At 45.3% G+C, this 27700-nt stretch overlaps 1 protein-coding gene across 4 annotated transcripts in view; it reads right to left on the bottom strand.

Moving 5' to 3' along the window:
• The window catches only part of Rgs20 (regulator of G protein signaling 20), a 68906-nt gene that overhangs the window by 27918 nt on the left and 13288 nt on the right, over nucleotides 1-27700 (bottom strand). The window contains exon 3 of one of the 4 annotated variants that reach the window (XM_005362249.2): nucleotides 22255-22583. In XM_005362249.2, coding sequence (XP_005362306.1) covers nucleotides 22255-22583 — 329 coding nt within the window. Of the gene's footprint in view, nucleotides 1-20292; nucleotides 20437-20981; nucleotides 21209-22254; nucleotides 22584-27700 lie in introns of those variants that run through there. The other 3 variants (XM_026786771.1, XM_026786772.1, XM_026786773.1) reach the window with 3 other exon arrangements.

Raw genomic sequence — 27700 nt, 5'->3', positions numbered from 1 at the left:
CTGAGTAACGATCGCCGGTTGATGTCTGCTTTTGGGGGAGAGATTTAGTTTTCATCAGAAATATAGTTTCTGAGAGGCTAGCCATGCTCCAGTAGATGGTCCTTGAATTAGTTAGGGTTACCACTGCTATGATGAAACCATGACCAAAAGCAATCTGTGGAGGAAAGGGTTGATTTGGCTTATGTTTCTATATCACTGTTCATTGTGGGAAGAAGTCAGGACAGGAACTCAAAAAGGCAGGAACGTGGAGACAGGAGCTGATACTGAGGCCATGGAGTTGGTTATTGGTGTGCTCTTCCTGGCTCGTGGGACTGTATAACTATTAGATTCTTGGAATTTCCATTCACAGCTAACCATTGTTGGTTAACAGCCTGCAAGTTATTCCAATTTCTTTCTTTCTTTCTTTCTTTTTTTCTTTCTTTCTTTCTTTCTTTCTTTCTTTCTTTCTTCCTTCCTTCCTTCCTTCCTTCTTTTCTTTTTTTCTATCTATCTATCTATCTATCTATCTATCTATCTATCTATCATCTATCTATCTATCTATCTATCTATCTATCTATCTATCTAACCATCCATATATATGTGTACATATATATTCATTCCATAAGTTCTGTGACTCTAGAGAACCCTGACTAACACAGTACTGAACCCTTAGTAGCTTGACCAAGACAAAATGGGGAGGGGGAACTCAACTAAAATCATAAACCAAAGATGAAGACTCAGAGATGAGCCACCACAGCCAATATTACAGAAATACGAAGGGTTGAAGGAAAGCTATGAACAATGCTAGGTCAACAAATCGGGAGACTTAAATGAAAGGGAAGTTTCTGGAGAGTTATAAACAATTGCAGTCTATCAAAACACCCGTATATAACTTTAGGAAGTTAAGAGATTGAATTAGTAATAACAAGAAAGAAAATTCCCCCCAAGAAAAGCATAGATCAAAATGCTGTGACTGGGGAGTTTTCCCACGCAATTAGCAAGAAGGATCGAAGGGTCTCTTCTTTGCAAGCTTTCTCACAATGGAAGGAAAACAAATAATTCCCAACTCACTCTCTGAGACCAACACTAAAACCAGATATGTACACATCATGACCATCTTTCATGAACATACTTGTAAGCCTCTTCATCATAATGCTAGCAAACCGAATCAGCAACACATGGAAAGGAGCATATACTACAACTGTTAACATCTGCATGATGGAGGAAGGTCATTGGTTAATTAAATAAAGAAGCTGCTTGCCCTGATAGGTTAAAACATAGGTGGGAGGAGTAAATAGAACAGAATGCTGGGAGGAAGAGGAAGTGAGCTCAGACTCAACAGCTCTCCTCTCGGGGGCAGACACCTCAGACAGAGACGCCATCCTCCCCTCTCCCAGGCAGACACACGCGATGAAGCTCCGACCCAGGATGGATGTAGGCTAGAATCTTCCCGGTAAGACCAGTGCTACACAGTTTATTAGAGATGGGTTGATCGGGATATCAGAACTAGCCAGTAAGGGCTAGAGCTAAAGGGCCAAGCAGTGTTTAAATGAATACAATTTGTGTGTTGTTATTTTGGGGCATAAGCTAGCCAGGCGGCCGGGGTGCTAGGGACGCCAACACCTGTTGGCAGAGGCCGCTCAGATGCAAAATAATTACACAGAAACTATATTATTTGCAATAATGTTTGGCCAGTAGCTTAACCCATTTCTATTAATCTGTGTTTCGTCATGTGGCTGTGGCCTACCGGGTAAAGTTCTGCCTGGCATCTGTCTCCAACGGTGCTGCATAGCTTCTTCCTGACTCGGCTTACTCTCTCTCATCTCTCTGGATTTCCTGCCTGGCTTTACTCTGTTAAGCCATTGGCCGAAAACAGCTTCATTTACTAACCAGTAAAAGCAACACAGATACAGATGGACTTCCCATACAATTTCCCTTTTTCTGTTAAAGCCCAACTGGTGATTGACAAAGGGCAAAGCCAAGTCAATGACAGAAAAGTCTCCTCAACGAATGTTGCCAACACACGTGCAAATATAATATTAAACCCCTTGCTCACACCATGCACAAAAATTAACTCAAGCATACCAGAAAAATCTAAGAATGGAAACTATAAAACACTTAGAAGAAAACTCAGGATGGTGCTAAAAACACAAGTAATAAAGTAAAAGATCTGGAGATGGGGAAATGGCTCAGTGAAAGCCAATAGACCTGATTTTGATCCCCGAGGTAGAAGGTGGTAGAGATGTTTTAGTTAGGGTTTCTACGGCTGTGAAGAAACACCATGGCCCCAGCAACTCTTATATAGAAAACAATTAATTGGGGTGACTCACAGTTTAGAAGTTTAGTCCATTATTGTCATGACAGGGAGCATGGCAGGCTGCAGGCAGACATGGTGCTAGAGAAGTAGCTGGAGTGCTACATCTTGCAGGCAACAGGAAGTCCACAGAGACAGTGGACAGTATCCTGAGTATATGAAACCTCAAAGCCCGCCCCCACGGTGACACACTTCCTCTAAGAAAGGATAGGCACTCCAACAAAGACACACCTCCTAATAGTGCCACTCCCCAAGAGCTTATGGGGGACAAACACATCCAGACTACCCCAGGAGTGACTCAAGTACCGTAAGTTGTTTTCTGACCCCTGCATGTGCGCCGTCCTCACCATAAAATGAATAAGTAAACAAACAGACATATCACATGTAATAAAAATATTTGAAAGAAAGGATTTGATAGGTTGGGCTAATAAAATTAAACTCTTATATTCCAAAGGATATCACTTTGAAGTGTGAAAAACAACCTACAGGTGGGAAAATAATTTAGAAGAATTATTATAAATCTTATGTCAGGTACAGAATTTGTATTTAGAATATAGAAAGAACTCAGCACACACACCCATGCATGAAAGGACAAATTTAACAAAGAAAGAAGTTGACTAGATCTTTCTCTAAATAATGTATTGTATATATTTATGCCAATATACACATAGGAGAAAGGTCACCATCTTTATCATGAGCAAAGTGAAATCCAGACCTCCACTCTGAGAAATACCACTCTGCTCAAGGATGTGTAAAATAAAAATGTACAATAGCAGCTAGTCCCAGGACAGGCTCCAAAGCCACAGAGAAACCCTGTCTCGAAAAACCAAAAAAAATAAAAAAATAAAAAAAAGTACAACAGCAATAATTAGTGTTGAACAGAATGTGTTGAAACTGGAATCCTCATTTATTAAACTTGTTTGGGAATATAAAGTGGCTTAGTTACTTTAGGGAACAGATGGGCAGATTCTCAAGGAGTAAAATACAGGGCGTCTAAATAATCCATCAATTTCACTCTTACACATGCCCAAGAGAAATGAAATCAAGTTCTCATGGAAACTTGTACACAAAAGCTCAAATGACCCACAAGAACCGAAATATAGAAAACCCCCTATCTATCAACTGGTGAGTGAGCCCACAAAATGTGAGGCCTGTGCCAGTGCCTACATCAATTCTGCTGTGGACAGGAACGAAATAGTGGATAGCTCAAAAATATGGTGCTGGTTTGGATGAGAACGGCTCCTATAGGCTTATGAATTTGAATGTTTGGTTCCTAGTTGGTGGACTGTTTAGGAAGAATAGGGGGGAGGTGGCTTTGTTTGAGGAGGGTTTGTTAATGGGGGTGGACTCGGAGGTTTCAGAGTCTATACCAGGCTTAGTCTTCCTCTCTCTCTGCAACCTTTGGATCAGATGTGAGCTCTCAGCTACTGTCTCAGTGCCATGCCTGCATGCCGCCATGCTTCCTGTCATTCCGATCACTGACTGTAACCCTCTGAAACAGTAAGCAAGCCCTCCATTAAGTACTTTCTTTTATAGTCTGCCTTGTTCATTGAGTCTCTTCCTAGCAAGAGAACAGTAACTAAGGCATAAAGCAAATGACTCAATTTAGGTGCAAAAGGCTATTTTTTTAAAAGATATATTTATAAGAAATGTTTAGGTTAGGTACATTCATGGGACTGAAAATACATCAGTGGGTGCCAGGGGCTGGGGGTAGTGAGATCCGGGAGTGACAGTTAACTAGTGTATAGAATTTCTTTTGGGGGGCAGCGAAAATGTTCTAGAATTAGAAAGAATGACTACCGCGCAAATTTATAATAGTACCAAACCCACACAATTATGCACTTTAAAACGGTGAATTGGGGGCCAGTTAGATGACTCATTAGCTAAGGGTGCTTGCCGCCAATCAAGCGTGACAACCTGGGTTTTATCCTTTGAGCCCACGAAGGAGTAGGAGAGAGCCGATTCCTACACGTTGTCCTCTGACACCCCTCCCCTAACCCCCCCACGGTGACACATGCATGTGTACCTACAATCCAATAAATGTGAAAAATTTAAACCATAAGCTTTAAAAAGGAACATTACAGTTCATTCTATGAGAGACTAAATCTTGAAAATGTTTCCTAAATGTAAAGATGAGACCCCCAGAGGGCCCATATTGTACAATACCGGTTACATAAAGTGTCCACAAGTAAACCTGGAGAGACAGGGAACAGGCTAGTGATTCTGTTGGAAGGATTACCAATAGGTATTTACAAAGAAAGCTATTTTGCAGACGAAAACATCATCATGAACTTTGTCCCTACTGTGATGTATACACACACACAAACACAAACACACACACACACATACACACCCGAGTGATGAGAAAACCTGTACACATATACTGCTTTATGTCTCTTTATTCAGCTGGCAAGGAAGTAGAAACCCTTCCCACACTAGTACAGGCAGAGTCACGCCTCCGGGGTTTGTTAGATTTTTCATCAGTTTATGGCAGTCCCAGCAGTTTTGTATGTCAGAAATAACAAACATAATCAAAATGTCATTGTACTTAGCATTTGGTGATGGTGGGGGTTTAACTGAGAATGGGTTTGACTTACATGTTTAAATACTTGGCTCCCAGTTGGTGGAATTGCTTGGGAAAGATTAGAAAGTGTAGCCTTGTTGGAAGAGGCGTGTCACTCGGAGTAGGCTTTGAGGCTTGGAAAAACCTCCTCTATTCCCAGTGGGCTCTCTTGAGCTCCTGCTCATGGGCCAAGATGTGAGCTTTCAGATGATCCGCCACCGTGCCTTTGCTCAGCCATCACGGATTCTAACCCTCTGAAACCCTATGCCAAACTAAAGAATATCTTTTATAAATTGCCTTGGTCATGGCATTTTGTCATAGCAATAAAAGATTGTGTTGTTTTTTGAAGGAATACAGGGGAATTCAAGTTTTGTTTGTGGAGACACTTTTATTGGAGTGAGGGTCTTTTCCTTTTGACCTCAATCTTATTTCTAGCATACATGGTGTGTGTGTGTGTGTGTGTGTATGTGTGTGTGTGTGTGTGTGTGTGTGTGTGATTACGGGGATCGCCCTATACTATGACAACATTTTAAACATATATTTCTCAGAAATGGGTTTAGTCTATGTAAGATTTTCAAATATATTGGTGTAAACTTACACACAGTATTTACTTTTGATTTAAAAATCTTCCATTTCCGGCTATGTGCCACACTCATCCCTGCTGCCTTATGGACCTGTGCTCACCACAGAACTGCCTTTGCGTCTGAAGGATCAGCCCTACTTTTTGTCAAGCGAAATTTACATTGACTGCAGCTTTGCTTCCCATCACTTCATGCTTGTCTGCTCTCTTTAGGCCCCTTTCCAGTTGCCTGGGAGGAAAGCAGAGGCAGGAGGCTCACATACTCAGGTCCCCCCATTTCAAGGAAGCCAATGGATCAATAGTCCCATTTCACAGCTGAATTGGTCAGTTATTGTTGTTTTCTAGTCACGGTATTCAGGACAAACCAACAGACTCTGCTTTCCCCACCCCGCCCCAGCAGGAGGACTTGTACCAGGGCAGGATGCTATCATCATTTTACCTATTTCCCCAGTGCTGCAGCTTTGACTGGGTTATAATGATCGGATTTTGTTGCTGTTCCCTATTAGGAACAAAGCTTTAGTCCTCCCGAGCCTTATTTCAGTTAATTTCCCTGCTTACGGAGACCCTGGGGACTGAGGTACCTCAGTGCGTAAAAAGCCCACAGATATTCCAGGAATATCTCTGTCCTGTGGCCTTCAGAGACACCCTCATTTTCTTGTTTTCTGAAGCCACATTTCTGAGTAATTTAGCACAATATGTTCCAATTTGCTCCTAATTTTCCCTCCTGGTGGCTTTCTTGCCTTCTAAATTTGCCTGGCCCCTGGAAAGCTTTTCCGTCTGTGCTTCGCCGTGGGTGTCACAGGCTCTGCACAGATCTACAGCTGCTAGCACATCCTGATGCAGATGAAGACTAAGAAAACAGAGGAAGTGGATGGGCAAAGTGGCAGAGGGTTGGGCACGAACTTCATGTATGCTTCTAAAACCAGTGCTTACTGGTGGGCGAAGGAGAAGAAACCTACCACCCACATCTCTTAGTCTGTGCCTCTCACTTTGGGCAGCACCATGAGGAATCAGATGAACTGGGAACAAGAAAAGGAAGGAAAAACCCACTATCACGGGCAGGAGACTGAAGTGTGCTGGAGGGAGACACTTAGCTTCTAGAACCCAAGGAAAGGTCTCAGACGACGCGACAGACTTCCTGGCTGTTGAGCCCACAGGACGTCTTCTGGAGGCTGCTCTTTTTCTCTCATTCACAAATCCTCACAATGAGGTTGGAGAACATGCAACCACCAGCTGCAGGGCAGATCGCACACTAAGCTCTCTCTGGGTTTAGCAGCCGAGGCTGAAAATAGCGACAGGTGCAGGCAGATTCTGTGAATCACATCCTCCCTGCACAGAGCCAGATCACCTGATGCTAACTAATTAAGTCACAAACAGGCGCTCGGCCTGGCCAAGGCCGCCACCTGTTATTATTAGCTGCTGGGAAATCAGTGACTCTTGATCAACAGCGGTTTCTGTTCCGTAGGGCGCTGGAGTGAACTGATTTTTAGGTTTGACTGGATGCTGGTACGTTATCCTGCAAACATAGCCATCGCCATTAAAAGGCCATTTAGCTCCGGCTCATGAATATTAACGAAGGCCTAGGATGAAAAGGACTTCAGAATAAGTAGACCACGAATCTAATAAAAGCTTTGTCTTTTTACTACAAATGATACTGCAGGACGGCCAGTCTTTGGGAATGAGAGGGTGGGTGTCCATGGCCCGTCTACATTAATAACAGCACAATGGAATTTTAAAAGTGCTGCCAGCTGGATTTATTGTTTGAATAATGATGTGAAGAAAAGGTTGTCTCCATGTTATTCAAGGAGAACTCTGCCGAAAGCTTAGCAACACAAGACTGTTCTAAGTTTTGTCACTGGGTGGCTGCTTGCACATGTCCCCGCCTTTTTGAAAACCCACTTAATCCTGTCACTGTATTGCGGGAACTTGGATGGCAATTTTTACACTTTTGTGTATATAGTTGTTGCCAAACATGTAAGCCACGGGAGGTCTGAAGCCACAGAAGATGCTAAGACAGTTGCTTGCCGTGGTCTCTTCTCTCCTGCTCTTACTGAGTAAATACCGTGTAAGACAACTCTTACTGTTATTTGGAACAAATACCAGAAATCAGATTATGATCTGGAGGAAATGAACAGCCCATTTCATAGGCCAACCCTTAGGTAGGTGGAGAAAACAGAACAGGATGCTGGGAGAAAGAAGCTGAGTCAGTGAGTCGCCATGTGTCCCACTCCAGACAGACGCAGGTTAAGATCATTCCTGGTTAGCCAGCTTGTGTGCTACAAAAATTAATAGAAATGGGTTAGATTAATATGTAAGAGCTAGCCAATAAGAGGTTGGAACTATTGGGGCCAGGCAGTGTTTAAAAGAATACAGTTTCCGTGTAATTATTTCGGGTATAAAGCTAGCCATGCAGGCGGCCGGGTGCTGGGGACGCAGCCCCGCCGCTCCTATTTCAACAAAGCCCTGTAGCTCTAGTCTTGGAGAAAGCACTTTACATGCTCTCCAGTGATGACACTCAGCCTTTTCCACATCTACACAGTGCATCTGGAGCGATAACAGTGCACAAAGCTGAAGTCATTACACTCCAGGTTTCATTTAATAAAGAAGACCACGATTATGTGCAAGCAATGCCACAAGATTCTTTGCTGTGCTCAATCTCATGCATATTCCATTCCCTGTTTGGTTCTGAAGTTTAACTAAAACTTTAGCTCACAGGGTATTATGTAGTATGCATGCTTCATAGAACCCAAAGAATGAGAATTGAAATTTGATGTGAACGTAAGTCCTCCCCAAATCCCCACTTCTAATAAAATCCTCGGAGTGATGATGAGGGTAATGAAGCCAGTGTCTTCTCTGGTTCTGAAGTGCTACAAGGGGCACAGCCTTCCAAGACAATGAAGAGCTTCTGGGCTCTGTAAATTGCTATACAGGTACCCAGGGCAAGGGAGCAGGCAACATCAGCACCCTGCAGATATATTTCTAAGATGACACACTATCCTTATGTAGAGTCTTCTCTAAATTTAATAGTGTAGAGGTGTCATCATCATTACCCTCTTTCTCACCCTCATGCCAGCAGGAAGTTACAACCCGGGGGACAGATAATGTTCTATGTTGAAATAAAAGGAGGATGTGGGACCCATCCCCCAGGCCTACTTAGGGCCAGGCTTTCCAGGGCAATTTGGAAGGTCATTGCCAATATCTTTGCAGCACATCTTGGATGTGTCAGCCCCTCAGTCATCCAGCTCTTGGGAATAAAGTTCCATATGTAACTGAAAGAGAGCCTAACATGAAGCCACTGTTCTTCCAGTTGAACAGGACAAAAAAAAAAAAACAAACAAAAAACAAAAAACAAAAAAACAAAACAAAACAAAACAAAAAAACCCACCCTCAATGGGCTTCTCTCCTGGCTGCTGATCCCAAACTCCCCAGAATCACATCTACTTTGCAGGAATTTAGAGATAAAAGAAAACAAGTCAGCACCACAAGGAATCAACAAATAAATGGAAAGATGTGAGAAAAAAAGGAAAAAAAAAACCTCTCTAGGGCAAAGATGTAGTTTTTACATGAAAAAGAGGACTAGGGGATGGGTAAAAGTAGCAACGAAACTAAGGAAGAATGCAGCATGGTTAGGTATTAGATTAACTCAACTGGTCATTAATTTTGCTGGCTATGACAAAGGTATTGCACATAGTGTGGAAATTATTATTTAAAATATGCATACAATGAAATCTTAATTCTTCTTTACATATTTTACTGCATTTGTTTTTGACAGTTTTCTACATATATAAAAAATATATCCCGATTACTGTGGACCTCCCATCCTGATTACTCCTGCTCTTTCCCAATTCACATCTTCACTGAGTTTAACTGGTACCTACTTTGATAACATGAGTTTAGAACTATCCCACTGGAGCCTGGATGCCTCCTCAGCGGGGAGACAACTGAAGACAAAGAATGCTTTTTTAAATCTACGAGCAGCTACTAGTCCAGTGGGAATGGTTGGATCCCTGTGAGCTCCTCTCTCATCCACGACTGACTGGTACAGGCCCAGGTCTGTGTATGACTCGCGCAGGCAGCCACAGGTGCTGTGAGGTCATGACTCCATTGTCTGAACTATGCCTAGAAGACAGCATTTCATAGCCTTTCTCCCGCTCCACGATGATCCCCGAGACACAGAGGGAATGATAAAAATATCTTACCACTCAGCCGTCACTTTGTCTCCGCAATGTGAGCAGAGATGTGTGTCTGAATTCATTGCCAAGACAAGCTTCTCTGATGAAGACTGGGGTGAGTTTCTGGCTATAAGCGTATTTAGAAGACAGTCTGGTGCCGTGAGAATGTAGCTAAACAACAGCAGTAAGTTCACGGATAGACCCTAAGACTACCTCAGCTGCAGTTCTTTTGTTTGTTTGTTTGTTGTTTAGGTTTATAGTGCCAGGCATGAATTCCCTCTAGTGGCACAGGTCTCAAATCCAACCAGAAAGCTGTTGGTTATAGCCACAACAGTTGTGCCACTATTACACCAGTAAACTCATCGTCCTTGACAGGTTGGTGCTGTAATTTATAAGGTTGACAGCGAGATAGGACCACCGATGCCTTTCTCTCCCAACAGCGGTCTTGCTTGTCCCAGCAGAAAGACATGTTTTTGGTTCACTCTGTTGGGGCCCTTCTGTCTGTACTGCAGAAGAACCTCTCCATGGCTCATGGCAGATGGACTGTGAAATGTGTTACATTGCATAGAAATTCAGTCTAATAGAAGCACACACATAATTTTGGCGTAAATAACTCTGTATGTGTGTGTGTGTATCTTTTTTTTAGCCACAAATTACACTAATCCCTATAGAGAGCTCTCTGTGACCCTGTGGATAGCAGCTTGGCTCCTCTAACTTGGCATTACGACTAGCGTTAGACCATTCCACCATCAAGTGTGATTCTGTTCTAGATGGCAAGAAATAGTGAACTACCGTCCTATTTAAAGCTCTCGGGCTGCAATTTGTGCCTCTGACAGCTGTTTGCGTTCTTCTGTGCAGAACCTCTGTGCATATTATTTCCCCAGGGTCCTTCATTAGTACTTTTGGGGCTCGTTAATTGCCACTAAGTTTTCTTGCTAACGCGAAAGTGTTGAGAGTTGAAAGTCTGGATTCTCAAAGCAAAGTTTGGGCAATTTGTTTTTATTTCCAGTCTTTGGTTGGAATTTTGATCTTTGTTGTTATTTCCTTTCTGTTGCTAAAGTAAAATGCTCAGACCAAAAGCAACTTTGTGTGTGTGTGGGGGGGGTTATTTGGATTATACTTCTAGAGATCACAGCCCATCACCGAGGAAGTCAGGACAGGACCTCAAGCAGGAACTCAGGCAGAATTCATGGAGTAACACTTCTTGGTGGCTCTCTCCCTGGCTGGCTTCTAGGCTTGTGCATGGCTAGCTTTCTCATCAGCCCAGGGATGGTGTGGTCCGTAGTAGGTTCCACCCTCCTCACCTGATAATCAAGACGTGCCCACAGGGCAATCCGATCTAGGAAAGTCCTCAATCAAAGCTTTCTCCCCTATAACTCAAGTCTGTGTCAAGTTGACAATTAAAGCCAAGAAGGACAGTTTGTTTTTAAAAACCCTTTTCATGTATTTTTGTCAGGTTTGCATGTGGTGGCCTGCTTGTCTGGGCACCAAGTGCATGCAATATTTTTAGAGGCCAGAAGACTCTGGATCCCTCTGGAACTGGCGTTAGAGGCAGTTGTGACTTGCCCAACTGATAGGAGCTGAATTCATTCCTCACCTGGAGAAGCAAGTACTCTTAACCTCCAAACCACCTCTCAATTTTTTTTTTAAAGACAAGAGTCTCACTTTGCATTCCTGGCAGGCCTTTTAGACTGGCCTCCAATTCACAGAGAGCTGTCTGCCTCTGTCTCATGTCTGGCTTGGGAAAACAACAACAATAACTTGTTTGAAAGTATTCAATCTCTGTAAGGATGATTATTGTGTGAGCTTAACATTCCCATGGATTATGTAGGCGCTTCATAACATCCTGTGCTTTATTGTGAAGGGCTTAGATTTTGTAACTGAGTTTAAGGTTCAGTTCTCTGCGAGGAGCAAAACAGGTGTCTCTCCCAATGGAGGAACATTTATCAGCTACACCCTTATTCAGGGACAAGGGAGATAGAATGTTCAAGGCCTGCATCAGCACCCTTGTCTCAAGGACAAATCCTGCAGCCTCCCCACTTCTGAGTCAGGTCCTGACTTACTCAAGTATTCCAAAAATGGTAAAACTAACACTCAGCCAATTAAAAGTATACTAGTGTGACTGTTGTTGTTTGACCAATTATGTTTGAGATGACCTAACTGTTCCTGAAATTCCCCTATTGGTGCCTAAAAGCAGCCTGCCCGCCGCCCCTCTCAGGGTCCTCGCCATTTTGTACAGATGCCGACCTCTGTGACCTCTGCCTATTGATATAGTAATAGGCACTCTTTGCTCTCGCATACTATTTGAGTCTGGGGTCTTCCTTCAGCATTTTTCTCAGACCCCTACAATTTGTATAAAAGATCAGGGTTAGTCGAATTCTTCCTATGAGGGATAGGAGAGCACTAAGTCTTTGAGGATTGCGTTCAACAACTTACAACTGCCTACTCGATGCCAAAATTGGACTCTAGTGAGTATCACCAACCTTAGGATCTAAAACAGGCTCCTGAATCATCTTTCTGCCCCTCCTTCTGTTTTCTTCATGGCCAGACACACAGTGGTAATCTACCCACATCTAAGGAGTTGCTATGATTCTCTCTTCTGACCAGATGGCTGCATCTCAGGAGTGTATGCCAGGTCTGCACAGCTCATCTGTCCCGTCCCATCTTTAGCTTAGGTGGGTCCTGTCTCTTGCCTACACTATTATAGTGAAAACTTGATACGCTTGGTTGTTTCTGTTCTCCACAGGTTGCCAGCTACTGAGGCAGAGCTGAGTAATCACCTCAGAAAGCCATTAGAAAGTTTAGACAGGGTTTTCTCCAAGAGTCAAGTGTTTGTAGTTTGGCCCCAGGACACAGCATTGTATAGTAACTGGTCCTCTAAGAAATGGGAGGTTGAGGAAGGAAATTGAAGAAGATATCAGAAGATAGTAAAGTCTCCTATGCTCAAGGATTGGTAGGATTAACATAGTAAAAATGGCCATTCTGCCAAAAGTAATTCACAGACTTAATGCAATCCCCATCAAGATTTGAATACGACTCTTCATAGATCTTGAAAATACAATTTTCAACTAGATATGGAAAAAATCCAGAATAGCTAAAATATTTTTGAGTAATAAAAGTATTGCTGGAGGTATTACCATCCTCATTCTCAAACTGTAGTACACAACTATAGTAATAATAAGAGAATGATATTGCCATAAAAACAGTCATGTTGATCAATGGAATCAAGTTGAAGATCCAGAAATAAATTCAGACATGTAAGGGCACCTGATTTTTTTTTTTATATAAAGAAGCAAAAAAAAAAAAAAATACACCCTGGAAAAAACGACACTATCTTCAGCTAGTGGTGCTGGTCAAACAGGACGGCTACATGTTGAATGCAAACAGATCCATACTTTTCACCCTACACAAAAGTCAACTCCAAGTGTCTCAAAGACCTCAACAGAAATCCAGATACAGTGAACAAGATAGAAGACAGAGTGGAAAACAGCCTTGAGCTCATTGGCAGAGGAAAAGACTTTCTGAACAGAACATCATTACCACAGGCATTACGAACAATAATTAGTAAATGGGACCTTGTGAAACTGAGAACTTCGGCATGGCAAAAAGGATACCATCACAGAGACAAAATGACAGGCTACAGAGTGGGAAAAGTATTAACAATTACCTATGTGATAGGGCTAATCTCCAAAATATAGAAAGAACTCAAAAAACTAGGTATCAAGAAAACAAACGACCCAATTAAAAGTGCAGTACAGATCTAAACAGAAAATTCTCAACGGAGGAAATTCAGATGGCTGAGAAACACGTAAAGAAATATTCAGTATCCTTAGTTGGCAGGGGAAAGTAATCAAAACTACTTTGAGATTTCATCTTATACCTGTTAGAATGACTAAGATCAACAAAAAAAGTGACAGCTCATGCTAGTGAGGTTGTGGAATAAGGAACTGCTCATCCATTGCTGGTGGGACTGCAAACTTGTACAGCCAATATGAAAATCAATATGGCAGTTCATCCTGAAGATGGGAATTCATCTACCTCAAGGTCTAGATCCAAGTAAAGATTAAATAAATAAATAAAATAGAAGAAAGAAAATGAAAAAGCGTGGTCCAGTGCAAACACAGTGATGGACATATGTTGGAGGGCTGAGTCTTTAACAGCTTTCGTGAATCGTGGTCTGTATGTTTACTAAATGTCATGAACATTATATGTGTTCAGACTCAGAGGTTTGCAGCGTAATAAGCACAACCAAATTAAAACCCAATTTTCTTTCATGCAATCATATTTTTAATCACAGAGCTATATACAATGAAGCCCAAGAGCTGTTAGGATTATGTTTCCCCAACATTTTAAAATCAAAGATATATTTTCATTGCAAACAGAGTTATTGTTTAGGTGGAAATCCTATCAGCGTCCAAATGTACCTAAAAAGTCTGGGATGATAGGACTCTACAGCTTGGAGCCCCATTCCAGACCCCACCCTCAGCACCCTGAGCAACATCTCCCCTGGAGCTGCCCTCTCCAAACCCCAACCTCCGTGTGCCAAGTGGTGGCCCCTCCCCTGGAGCTGCCCTCTTCAAACTCTACCCCTGAGAAAGCCATCAAAAATCAGCCCCTCCTGATGAGAGAGGGGGAGGGGGAGGGAAATGGGAGGTGGTGATGGGAGGAGACAGAAATCTTTAATAAATAAATAAATAAAAGGAAAAAAAATAAAAATTAAAAAAAAAAATCAGCCCCTCCTTGGGACTACTCAAGACCACGCCTATAGGCTACTTAAGACCTGATAGCCATTTTTGCCCTGTGGTTAGCTGTAGGAATGCAGACTTGGAGAAAGCTGTTTAGTTAGGGGGCCTCACCCTAGCCCCCGGCATCCATTTTTGGAATGTTGGGCAGAAAGTTCCATTTCAAAGCTTTCTCCCCTGGAGGTTGCCTCAGTCCAAACTCCACCTCTGAGAAAGCCTGCCAAAGGTGACCCCTCCCCAGGGAAGGTCAAGACCACTCCCACAGGCTATTTAAACTGTCCCCCAGAGGATGAACTTGTGGTCTCCCGGTTTCGGTGGTCTTTCAGTTCTCTGTTCCCTTCTCTGTGTTCCCCCAGGGGGACACCTGGAAGTGCTGGCAGCCATTGAACATGGGTGTCTTTTAATTTGGTCTGATTGGAATCATTGCATTGGTCGAGTTTGGTTGTTTAAGGGAAAATACTTAACAAAAACAAGGTGCCATCCTAATGTGTGTCTTCTATATTTTGATCTTGAGCAGGGGTGATTTCTTGCCAACCCCTAGGGAAACCTACCGATACCTAGAGATGTTATGTTGATAGTCATGTCTAGGGGGACTCTGGACACTCGGGTAGAGGTTGGGAATGTAATCAAAGAAAAGTCCTTCACAGAAAGCAGCTATCGGGAATGCAGGGAATCAAGAGGTTGGGAGCCCCGACTCACAGGGCAATGAAAGATGGCACGCTTATTTATCAGGTGAACACCTCTTTCTTCCCGGAAAGGTTAAGTCACGCAGCTTGTGGGGCTAAACTTCTTTGTAAGCATTAGAAAGGGCAGAAGTTGGGCATAATGCTACAGGCCTGTAATCCCAATACTCAGGACACCATAGCGGGAGGAAGAAAAATCTTAGGTTCTGCTTAAAAGAAAAAAAAAAACCAAATAGAATGAATACCCATTCATGTTCATAATTTTTTTACGTTGGAATCAAACCCAGAGCCGTACACCAGCTAGGAGAATGCCCTACCGCTGCACTAACTCGCTAGGCCCTTAGCAACGCTTTTAAATACTAGTCTAACCTGTTTCCTTCATCACTAATTATCAGCCAAACTTTTATAGAAATTAAGTAATCTTCTATTTCATTAAATCTCATTATCACCCAACTACGGTTAGAAAGGAATGCGATAATTTCTTTTGTCTTTGTATCTGGCCATACAGCCCTAAAGGAGCTACATGTGTTTCATATTTGGGGCTGGAGATACAGTTTAGTGATGCTCACAACAGAATCCATTTGAGGCCTTGCATTTCATCGCAAGCATGAATGTATGTACATGTACGAGGGTTCGCACATACACACACATGCACATATGCACACAAGCTCCACGCGCACATATGTGCATGTGTGCAGACACAGTGTCAGCCAGACGTTGTTATCCCTGACACAGCAGTGTAAGATGTGTGATGTAGCTCTGAGCTCTTCACTCAGGGACATGAACAAAGACAAGCCAGGTCCCTCTGTTTTCCCACTGTTAGAGAAAGAAGCACAAGGCCCAGCTCCTCATCAAGTCAAATCTCTGTGTAGTTTTGCATGAGATGCCTTGGTCTTACTGCAGATAGTAATATGGACTTAAAAGGATTTTAAAATTTAGAGTTAAATTAATTATTCTACAAATAAGAACAGTCAACTGACTTTAATAACTTGAGAGATAACTCAGGCATAGTACCACTGGGACAATGAAGCGCCTTACTCTTGTTTCACAATTGATTTCCCTGTACAAATCTAATCAAATAAGCAGACTAGAATTAAGGCGATCTATTCTGTGAATTCCTAGTAATGGACTATCACCTTGAGCATTCCAACCAGAGGGCCTTCAAAGTTGTTTGTGAATGGCCCCTGCCAGAGCCCATACACTTGTACTAGGACCGACTTACTCCTGCAGCCACACCTAAGCCCTCAGACTCTCAGCTCAGGGTAGCATTCAGGGACCATCTCAGACAGTGCTGGTAGTCAGTGAATCATACTTATTGTACTGAATGCTAAACCATGACTCAGAGTGAATCTATTAGCTGCCAAATGGCCTGGTGCTTACTTGAATAGAAGCTCACATAATGAGTCACCCAGTGGTGCCCCCAAAACCATACTTTAGATTTCCACAGTGATTCACACAATAATCACACTGTGACCTGACTTGACTGACACATGTCACTTCAAAATTCATTTCTGTGGGCTTACAAGCACGCTCTCTAGAAGAGCCCTCCTGCTTAATGCCGCGCATGTCTAAGAACATACCAGCCTCCTATGATGCCAAGTCAAGGGCAACACACCTATCCAGCTTACACACCAGAAAGAACCATGGCCTCCTTCTTCAAGGATGCAGGCACAAATTCCTAGAAATACCTTCCCCAGAAAACACCCTGTTCCTTAAAATAGCTTTGTAAGAGAAGACACCACCACATAGCCACTTAGCTGTTCCTGTGAGCAGCCTCTTTAAGCTGGCCTTCACATTCTCTTCACCACCAGTGACTATGGCTCCAAAGAAATACAGACACGAATACAGAGGTAGGAACACACAGCAGAACTTTAAGAACTGACATTCGACATTAGTAGCTAAGTTACTGCATTCTAATAGGCTTTTCTCCATCACTTGCTTGTCCACAACATCGGAAAGAATAAAAATCTCCTGTGTAATTTTAAAGGTTTTCCCTAAAAGGCTTTCTCCTGGGAATGACCTTCAGACCAGTAGGAAAGAGATTTTTAAAATGCAAGAAAAGCTTGAAATGATTTTTAATATAAAACTGCTCCAAAGGATTTATAGAACAAACAAGTAAATGCATCCCTGGTGGGGCCTTGATTCTGTGCTGGCTTGACTTCTGCTTGCTCTGCGACCTTTGTGGTCACGTCTTTATAATATCAAGTTCCAGGACAACAAAGGCTGGTATTTCTTGGTGTTGAAGCTAACACATACGCCTATGTTTATCCTTCTATATTCGCCCTAGCCTCTTGTCTGTGAAAGGAGTCGCCAATCCTCAATGTTGTTCATGAGAACTATGATGAGTCAGAATCCTAATCTCCCTTCAGCCCCTCAGTAGCCGAGACCCTAAAGTCTCTGAACGTGTCCTTGTCCGTAAAATGAAGAAGGTAGAGTAAGTAACTAGGTTATCATAATCCCATATTTTTATATGAGAAATATGGGTATGGGGCGAAGTTTTACTATCCTCCAAAAAGTTAAGATGTCTAGTTTCTACAGTAAGTCTCCAAACTTTCTTAAATAAAAGACTAAGTACCAGGCTGGAGAGATGGCTCAGTGGATAAGATCACTGCCTGCTCTTCTAAAAAGATCCTGAGTTCAATTCCCAGCAACCACATGGTGGCTTCCAACTATCTGTAATGAGATCTGGTGCCCTCTTCTGACCTGCAGGCATGCATGCAGGCAGAATACTGTATACACAATAAATAAATCTTTTAAAAAAGGACAAAAACCACAAAGAAAAATATTTTTTAAAAGAGGCTAAGTACCTAATTTCAGTGACAATATTGGATGCTTTATAAATACCATGATTTACTGTGTAAGTTCTAAATGTGCACTTGTTTAACAAAGTGAACTCTTTTTCTGTCTGTTGGAGGCAAGGTCTCATGCAGCCTAGGGTGGATTTGAACTTGCTATGTAGCTGAGAATGACCTGAACTTCTGATGTTCCTGCCTGTATCTCCAATGAGCTGGGACTACCTACATGGGCACCACCGGGTTTACTTGGTGCTGGGGTTGGAACACAGGGCTTTGTGCATTTAGGCAAGTGCTCTACCAACTGAGATATGGTTGGCCCCCATAAACCCTACTCTTTAAAATATGTATTTATTGCTATTGGATTTTTTTTGTATGTAGTATATGGGCTCAAGACATGGCCCATATGGATGGAGGTCAGAGGACACATTTATGCAGTCACCTCTCTCCTTTCTGCCTTGTGTGTGTTCTTGGGTTTAAACTCAGGTCCTTGGACTTGTATAGTAAGTACCTTTAGCTGCTCGAACATTTCACCAAACCCAACTCTTTTTTTTTTAAAGATTAAACTTCTTTTAAAATGCTATTTGACATTTATATGCAAATATCTCATAATTACTCATAATGAAAGGGTCCATGTGATAGAGAAAAGAATTGTATTTAAATTTAGATGTCGAGAGAAAACATTTACTGCTTCCTGGTTTTGACAAGGAACTCCCATTTCAGTGTGTAAACATACTCTTTATAGAGTAAAAAATAGGCAGCCTGTTCCTGGTCTTTATATTTCTTCTTCCTTTCCTTTCTTTCTTTCTTTCTTTCTTTTTTTCTTTCTTTCTTTTTTTCTTGAATGACAATATGTAGCCCACTTGCTCTCAAAGCTTCTATTTTTCTTCCTTAGCCTCGGAGAGATGGGGCTAGTGATACAGACATACCCATATGTTCCTATGTCTTTAGAGTCTTGCACTCCACTAAGCCAATGTCGCATCAATATAGTAACAGTATGAATATCTTTTTTTAAAAAAAAATTTCTTTTTCATTTTATGACTATGTATGTGGGTACACCACAACTGTGCCCAGGGCCTGCTGAGGTAAGCAGAGGGTACTAGATCCCCTAGAACTAGGGTTACAGGTTGTTGGGAGCAGCCCGAACGGGTGCTGGGAGCTGAATTTAAGACCACTACATGAACTGCACATTCTCTTAATCTATGAATCATCTCTCCAGTCCTAGGAACAGTTTTTGCATAGCATGAGCCCGGAAATTGTACTGTATTAATTCATCAGAGATAGGCCACTCCCTCTTTTACAGATGACAAACTAAAGCACAGAGAGATGAAGTAACCTCTGTAAGTCACACAGCTTGGTTGGGATTTGAGAGCAGAGAAAATAGACTGCAGGAAGAGCTCTTCATGTCTTAAACTTTGCTGATTAAGGCAACAAAAGATGCAGATCAACGCACAGAAGATAAATGGGATGAAACCGTATAAAAACTAGGTTTGGGGCAACTATAAACAAAATCTGCAAACAGTGTGTATTAGAACTGTTCTGAAGCACTTAAAGGTAAGTGTCATTTTAGCAAATTGTCCTTGAGGAAGTCAGGCAGTTCAGTGAATATGGACCTTTGCTTGGTAACAGAAGCAAATCAAAGTGAGCCTTTTGGGAGCCTAGTCACCAGCGCCTCTGAGGAAGGGCAGGGACTGACCACGCAGAGGTGGTGGTGAGAAGTGATTGACGCTGGAGCTCCTCACCGCCCACATTTCCGGAATTATTTGCAGCCCAATAACCTAGTGGGTGAGGGGCTATCGCCAGCACCGAGAGCACTGACTGCTGTGGCGACTGGCCCCTAAGCCCAGCCGGATAGTTCCGTGCTTGTGAAGTCGGAAAGCCAAGGACAGCGATAAGCCTTCACCAAAGCCCCTGGAAAGGAACAGAGGTTTCCTTTCCCTCACTCTCCTTCAGGACAGAAACCCTGCATCGCCACCTATGCGCCCTGGCTCTGTTCACCGCCCGGGGGCGCAGAGGCAGAGATGCTCGTTCCGGAATCTCAGTTCGGCCCCAAACATGCTTCACCCCGTGTCCACCAGCCGCTGGGCTGCGTGTCTGTGTCGCTAGCTCCTCTTGCCCAAGTTCTCTTGGTTTCTTGCAGAATTCGGGCTGCTCCAAACCCATCCCAGCCCGAGAAAGCCACCTCTCTCAGCTCCCCACCTCCAGATCCGCGTGCCCGCACACCCCTCCCCAACACCCACCTCTCGTCGCCCACTCCCTGTGTGTTGAAATCCTGAAGCACAGTCAAACCTCTCCCCGAAGATCCACCCCGCCCCCGCGCTCCGCCTTTTCCGAGGCCTCTCCTCTACCTACTCCTTTGAAGCAGTGAATGAGGATAGCCACACGCACCCAGATCTCCGAAGGAGCTGTCTGCCAACCCAGTGCTCCCAAGGCCCAGGGCAACGGCGTACAACTCCCCACCGTTCACCTCCTCGCAGCCTCTCGGCTTCCCACCCGTACCTTCAGTCCCCGCAGCCTGGGCGTCCCCGTGGGTTCCAACGTCGGGAACGCCCCTCCGAGTGTGGAGAATCTAGCTGCCCGGGCAGCTGAGGAAAAGCCCCCAGCGCCTGTCTCTTAAGCAACTGTTGTGTCTGCTCTGCAGCAAGGTGCATGCAGATCCCAGCGCTCGGGGTGCGGTCTGAGCGCCCACTTCGCACCCAGCTCTGCCTGCTAGCCGGGTTGCGCTTCTCCGAAATGGAGGTGGTGAGTTCCCGGAGTGCCACCTCCTTCCCACCTGCGCTCAAACTGCTCGCCCCGGGCGCATCCTTCCCCCAACTCACTAGGGGAGAGCACTAGGGCTTTCCCAAAGTGCTTGGCATGGCCAATATGCACTTTAGACCTTAATGACATTCTCGTCCGGCACTGAGTCTCAGACCCGGGACCATCGGACAATAATTGTTCACGATGGTTCTAGCTCTCCTTCAGACATTGCCATTTCTCTAACCCACAACCCACTTTTGGCAACCATTGACTAACTCAGGGGGAGATGACTCGCTAGGGCTTCCACCACCGTGCAAGAAGGGAATGGCGCCCCAAGTCCCTCTAACGAGCCCACCCTCGGGTTTCCTTCCACTGCTGGGTCCAGGCTTCCGGGGAGAGTCTGGGAAGGAGACTTACCTTGGGCTCCACAGGACTAGCTGGAGGGGAAGCTCTGGCCCTCTGGCCTCCGTTGACCGTGCGCATGCGTCCAGAGTGTGCCTTAGTTTTCTAACACTTGTGAGCGCAGTTGCTACTCCGGGCGCTGGCTCCCTGCCTCCGTGCCTCCCGCCCTTTCCTGCGTCTCCCAGTCTAAGCTGCTGAGCTCTTCTTTCTTCCTTCTCTTCCCTCCTCTCCGCCTCCACACAGGCTTTCCTAGGGTTGGGCATTCCCGGGCTCGCCTCCTACCGGCGGCGACGCGCAACACACTGAGGCTGCCGGGACTTTTAGTCCCAAACGCAAGAGAGGATTCCCGCCCGACCTAGGCTCCTCTCTTCCAGTAACACCGAAGAGTGGGTGCGGCACGGAGCGAGTTTTGAGGATTCCTTCAAAGCCCTTTCCCTTTATTCCTTGGCCTTAGCTTGCGCGGGCCTATCCAGACTGAGTGAATGAGTGCTGGGACCCCGTGAATGAAGAGAGGCTGGGGGGGGGGGAGCGCAGAGATGGGGTGGAGGAGTGTGAGAGGAGCCGATGCTCTGTACCCTGGGTCGCGCCTGTGAACTGCCTGCCTCTGCAAGACAATTCCTGAAGATGCCACTGTCCCCACTGCCCAGAGCGCCTCTCTCTCTCCCTCCCCCCCTCTCCCCCCGGTGGTCCCACCCGGTCTGGGTCAGACTGGAAATGGCAAGATATTGTGCAGGAAAACCTAAGCCTGGACTCCGGTCCCACGCAGTCCCTCGACAGCCGCCTTTCCCTAAGGACTCAGAAGTGGAGCGAGGGGAGCCCCGTGAGGCCGCGCCACCTGGAGACTCCCAGCGCCCGGGTCCCCGCTGGTCGAGGAGTAGTAAACCTTGGGGTGGGCCCCTGGGGCAATGCGCCTGAGCTCGGAGGGCTAAACTGTGGCAGCAAAGTGACCTGACACAAAAATAACGTCACGTCATTTCCTCCCTCTCCCGCAGAGGCAGAGAGGCAGAGGAGTGGGAGCACCAAGTCAGCTGCTGGGATGCTCTGGGAGGCTCAGAGCTGCAACCGCAGTTGGAAAAGATCCTCAGAGGCTCTCGCTTCTAGGAAACGTAGAGCGGGCTTCGGAGAAAGAAGCTTCTAGAAGCTTCCGAGGATATGGGAGTGTCCGGGAGCCCAGTGTGCCCAGCCTTGTGCCGACTGGGTTGGGTCAGTCGAGTTTAGAACGAGCGAGCGGGAAAGGCTGGGGCAGCGGGAGGCCGAGGATAGGTTTGGTGGAGTTCCCAATACTCACAGACTCCGGCGAACTCTTCCCAGTGCAGGCGTCCTCTTCTCTGGGATCTGGGTTTAGATTTGCCAGTTTCAGACGACGACCCCTCGGAGGTCGACCTGGAAGTGCCATTGAGGCCGCGAGTAGGAGCAGGAGGCGGTGGGGCACTGGAGAGAGCCGGGCGGCCGGCCAGGCCGGAAGCTGCGGGGAGCAGTCCCAGGGCCGCGGGCCAGTCGAGGGAGGGGGTCGCCGCAGAAGATCCGAGAAGAATCGCGTGAAGCTGCAAGGCAGGCTAGAAAGATGGTGGAGCAGCGTCCGGAAGGCTGGAGAGTCTGGGAGCTGAGCAGGACGGACGGCGGGAAGGGTGTGGGGGAACGAGAGAAACAAACCCAGCAAATCATTAGGGTCTTGTCACACACACGAGACCTCTTGCTCAAGTATTTTGAGACTTTACTTTGGGGTTGTAGGAGAAGGTCGGTGAAAGCAAAAGGAAAAGAGCGAGGTTAGACTCTCCCTTCACTTCTTTCCTAAAACGATGCTGTTCAAGGTTGTGGTCCCTGGACGAGCAGCTGTTGCCAATACCCAATACCCAGCTGCTCCACAAAAATGCAAAATTTCTGTCCCTAACCCCGCCTCGGTCATCAGAACCTGCTCGTTAACATCCCCGTGGGATCTATATGCATGTTCAACATGGCGTGCCTGTGTAAGGTTTGTGTTCACATCTATTAATTTTTTGCACTTCTTCCTTTCTCGCCCTGTCCTTATCCGACAAACCACTACGCATTTGAGGTAGTGACTAGGCACTCATTTGATTACCATGTCCTACTGGGATAGCTTTTAAGTGAGACGTGAATGGAAGATGCAGGTGGCTGATGAATGCCAGACCCACATTGGGCTGTGGGGAGAAGGGGCTGGCCCACTTGACCTTAGCGTTCATTGGAGTGGAGGACACCAAGGTTTTATAAGCCTTCCTACTGCAGAACTCTTTTCTGAACTCCATCTTCAGACGTCTTCTGCTTTCTGCGTGTTTCTAGGAGACTTTAAGAGAGTAACTACCCTGTGGGTAGTTAAAAAAATATCATTCGTGGGCATGCAGTAGTCAGAAGCACAGGGTTCTAGAAATAACCTCTCCACTAACAACCCTCAACTGTGGGAAGGGAACTTTAGAGTTTATCTACTTCTTTTGTGAAAATGAAAGAATGAAGTTATTCTTTAAAAAGTTCTTTTAGCTGGGGGGAAGGGGGTGGCTCATGATTTTAATCCCAGCACTTGGACAGACAAATCTGTGAGTTCAAGGCCAGCCTGGTATATAAGTGAGTTTCAGGACAGCCAGGATTGTGTGGAGAGTACAGAGAGACTTTTGTTTTGTTTTGTTTGTTTGTTTTAAAGAATCTTTAAACTTTAACTATTCTTGCCTTAGGAGAATGAAGATGCACAGCAGCTAAGGCTGGGATGTAGCTCACTTGGTAGGTTGCTTACCTAGCCCTAGTTCAGCATAGCAAAACTGCCCCTATGCCAGGAATCCCAGCACTGAGGAGGTGGGGCAGTTAGTGGAGGCAAACTCATCCTCAACTTAGTCAATTTGAGGTCAGTGTAAACTACTTGAGAACCTGGGAATCTTTCTCAAAGAAGAGGAGGGTCAAGAGGAAGGGAGGGGAAGGAGGAGGGGAAAGTGGAAGGGAAGAGGAGGGGGGAAAAGGGAGAGAAGGAGGGATCAATGGAGAGGAAGGAGGAGGGGGAAGAAGAGAATATATACAGTAGGATTGCCAAAAAGAACTATTTCTCAAAAATTTTTATTACCTTTTAAACAATGTTGCTGAGCAGTGCAAGGTCTTAAATTTTCCATTTTTTGACCTCAGATTCCTGGGTTCGAGGATTACAGGTAAGTGCCACCCTGTGCCTTAGTATGGTTTGAAGGCCACTTGCTTTAGGGTTGCATCTTTAAGTCTTTCTTAGCTACTTAAGTCCTAACATTTAGTGTAGTTACAAACCGGAACCTAACTCTGCCAATGCAAACACTTCCCTCAAGCAAAACACAAAAACATTTCAATCTGTCTGTGAAAAAAAAAAGAGTAGTGTTGCCAAGAAAAATGAAAGTAGAGTCGGGAGCAACGAATAAAAGTGACAATGTGTTGAGGCTCGGGTGGGGAGAGCGCCAGGGACAGCTGGGCTCAGGTCCGAGGGGCCAGGCGCAGGCGCTCTCCAGGGTCCTGAAGGCGGGAGCGGCCGCGGGCACTCCCGGCCCTGGCTTGGTTCCCGGAGTGGTAGTCACCCGGCCAGCCTGTTTTCTTTTGTCGGTGGAAGCCCTGTGGGAAGGGATTGTCGGGGGATGTGGGGTGGAGGGAGGGAAACCTAGCAACCCATTCTCATTCATGAGGCCCTTCTGGGAAGCCGCCCAGCCACGTCTGATTCGTCTCTGTTGTTTGTATGCGCAGGGGAGAATTGATCTGGGTTTACATTTCCGCATAAGTACACTCAGTGACTGTTGCTTTCCTTCACTACCATTTCTTGGGGGAAATGGGGTCATCCTACAATTTTCGATCTCCAGGTTCACAGGCCCCCTCACCTGCCTTCTGCCATGGTGCACTTGCTTTTGCGAATGGAGCTATGAGTACTGGAGATTTGTGGAGATATGCCAGTAGCTCACTTGTGCAGTGTAAGTTAGCAAATGGAAAACTCAGACTTGCCACCCCATCCAGAGACCGAGGATGGCCTTGCCTTGAGAGGGGGCAGTGAACGTATCCCTGTCTCTGTCTCTGTCTCTGTCTCTGTCTCTGTCTCTGTCTCTGTCTGTCTGTCTGTCTGTCTCTCTCTCTCTCTCTCTCTCTCTGTGTGTGTGTGTGTGTGTGTGTGTGTTGGTGGCAGTGGGTTGTTCAACGCATGCCAACACACTTAGATGCCCTAAGGGGCCGGACCTGGGCAGTTCTTATGGGCGCAGCTACCTGGACCATGGACCTGGGTCGCACCTGCTCCTGGTTCGTCCCAGGGCAGTCCCAGACCCTTCGCCAACCTGTGCAGGACGCCAGCAGTTGGCTGGAGCTAGAAAGTTAAAATGGGATTGGCTTCTTCCCAGCGACCTACACCTGGACGGTACCCAGCCTCAACCATTGCTACTCGTCCACGCCCTCGCACGGGGAAAGTTAGAATGCAGTCAAAACGCTGCCAGCGCTTGGTACACTTCCGAGACTGTTTGGACTGCCTCCAAGGGGCCTGAAAAAACTTAGCCCCTTTTGTAGACCCCAGCGTTTGGTGTCATAGTATTTGTGAAAATTCGACCCTCTCTTATCCTCCCCCTATTCCCAGCCGGTCTTCTCCAGTCTCTCAAGCTCCTTTCCTGGGTATGCCTCATTAGGCATTTTGCTATGGTCTTCTGCTTCAACACAGAGACTCTTTTGAAGGAGCTGTGGAAGTGTTCAGGCAGAATAAAAGTCCTAAAAGATCCCAGAGAAGCAAAGTTTGCTCTCGTTTGCTCATCTGGAGACACCATTTGGGTTCCTTAGACAATTCTGGTCTTAAACCTCCTGCTCTGGAAGCCTGGGTGGGACCCTGAGTGTAAGAACGATGGGTGTGAATGGTAGTGATCTCTAGGCCCCAACAGCAAGGACAGAGAGGACCACAGAGTATTGACGCAATCACAAAATTCGGTCTGAAGAAAGCTATCTCAGAAGAGACCTTCAGCAGTCTGCCTGACCGCCCCTCCCCCCCAACCCAGCCACCTCCTGGATGCTGGAAATTGAACACAGGTACATTACATGCTACACAGGTGCCCTACCACAAGCCTTACCTCCAGTCCCCTGGTTGTCAGTGTTTTAAACTCACTTTTTAAATAGCTCTTCATAGTCACAGATCGCTCTGTGCTACCAGCTGGTGTGACCCTTCCCAGTTTATATCTTGAAATTTGGACCCTGAGCACCTCAGGACCTTGCTTGGAAGCAGAGTCATTGCAAGTGTTATTAGTCAAGGTGAGGTCATGCCGGAGTTGAATGGCTGCATTCTGTTGAGTGGTCGCTTTATAAAAAGGAAGGATGTGGACCTACCCTTGCACGTAGGGAGAACGCTGTATAGGCATGGAGACAGAGATCGGGGTGATGTGTCTACAACCCAAGCAATGCCGAAGACTCTTAGCAAAATGCTAGAGCTCAGATGAGGCCTAGGACAGATTCTCCCACAGAAGAAATTTGACCTCCAGATTGCAACACAGAAACCCTGGCTGAGTTTCCAGCCTGCTTGTCCTGTCCTGCAGATTGGCATCAGTTCTTATTTGAATTTGCAAGCTGTTGTCTTGTTTTAGACTTTAGGCTTGTCAGTGTTCTCAACTTTCTGAAGCTTAAATCTTTCCAACACACACACCCCTCACGTATATTCACATGCAACAGAAGTCAGTAAGAATCTTCTCTCTTGTGCCTATCGCTATCTTGATAGTGCCCAAAACAGTGCTTGCCCCTCAGTAAATGGTTCTATACATAGTCAGTGAACAGATGAACCACAAATAAATTAAAAATCCCTCAGCCAGATAGGGCACATGATTCCTAAATATGCTATCACATGGATGAATCTTGAACATTTTATGCTAAGTGAAAGAAGCCAGATACAGGAAGACAAATATTACAAGAATCCATTCATAGGAGGTACCAAGAACAGGCAAATTTAGAGACAGAAAGTAGAGCAGAGGTTGCTAGGGGCTGAAGAGGAGGGAGAGTGAAGCTATTGTTTGTTTGGAAAGAAAAAGTTCTAGAAGTAGATAATGGTAATAGGCGTAAAACATGATAAATAAAGCTAATGCCATGGACTCATTTAGCTAAAATAGCTAATCCTGCAAATGGTGTGTTGCTTCTATTTCACTGCAATGAACGGAATCACTTCTAGACTGCAAGGGGGTGAAGATAGAGCTCAATGGCAGAGCACTGGCCATGATGCACAAAGCCTGAGTCCAAACAAGCAAGGGAACAAACAAACTCTTCCAGGCATGAGCTTCCGGTCCACCAGGGACAAAGGGAGGGCACAGCAGGTTGTCGCTCATTCTGTCACTGAGTTTTCACTCTCCTGGGTTCTCTCATGTTGATGTATGCTGTCACTATTCAGAGTGTTTGTAAGATACACACTGCCTAGTATAATTGTCCTCTTAGTATTTGTTGAAAGGTAGATTATAGCATAATCAAGTAAAAAGAACTGTTCGAAACAGACAGAGAAGCAGGGCATGGGTAGAAAGGGTAGAAGGGTGTTTCATGCTACTACCTTTTTCTCTGCATTTTTTAAAAAATGCTAAGATATGGTGTTTAGAATAAGAATAGTCCCCATAGGGTCATATATTTCAATGTTTATGGAGTGGCACTATTTAAAAAGATTAAGAGAGCTGGGCGGTGGTGGTGCATGCCTTTAATCCCAGCCCTCGGGAGGCAGAGGCAGGTGGATCTCTGTGAGTTCAAGACCAGCCTGGTCTACAAGAGCTAGTTCCAGGACAGGCTCCAAA

This window comes from Microtus ochrogaster, linkage group LG5 (assembly GCF_000317375.1).
Source record: "Microtus ochrogaster isolate Prairie Vole_2 linkage group LG5, MicOch1.0, whole genome shotgun sequence".
Taxonomy (NCBI): domain Eukaryota; kingdom Metazoa; phylum Chordata; class Mammalia; order Rodentia; family Cricetidae; genus Microtus; species Microtus ochrogaster.
The sequence above is the reverse complement of the archived record's forward strand: the minus strand, read 5'-3'. Positions and strand labels throughout refer to the sequence as shown.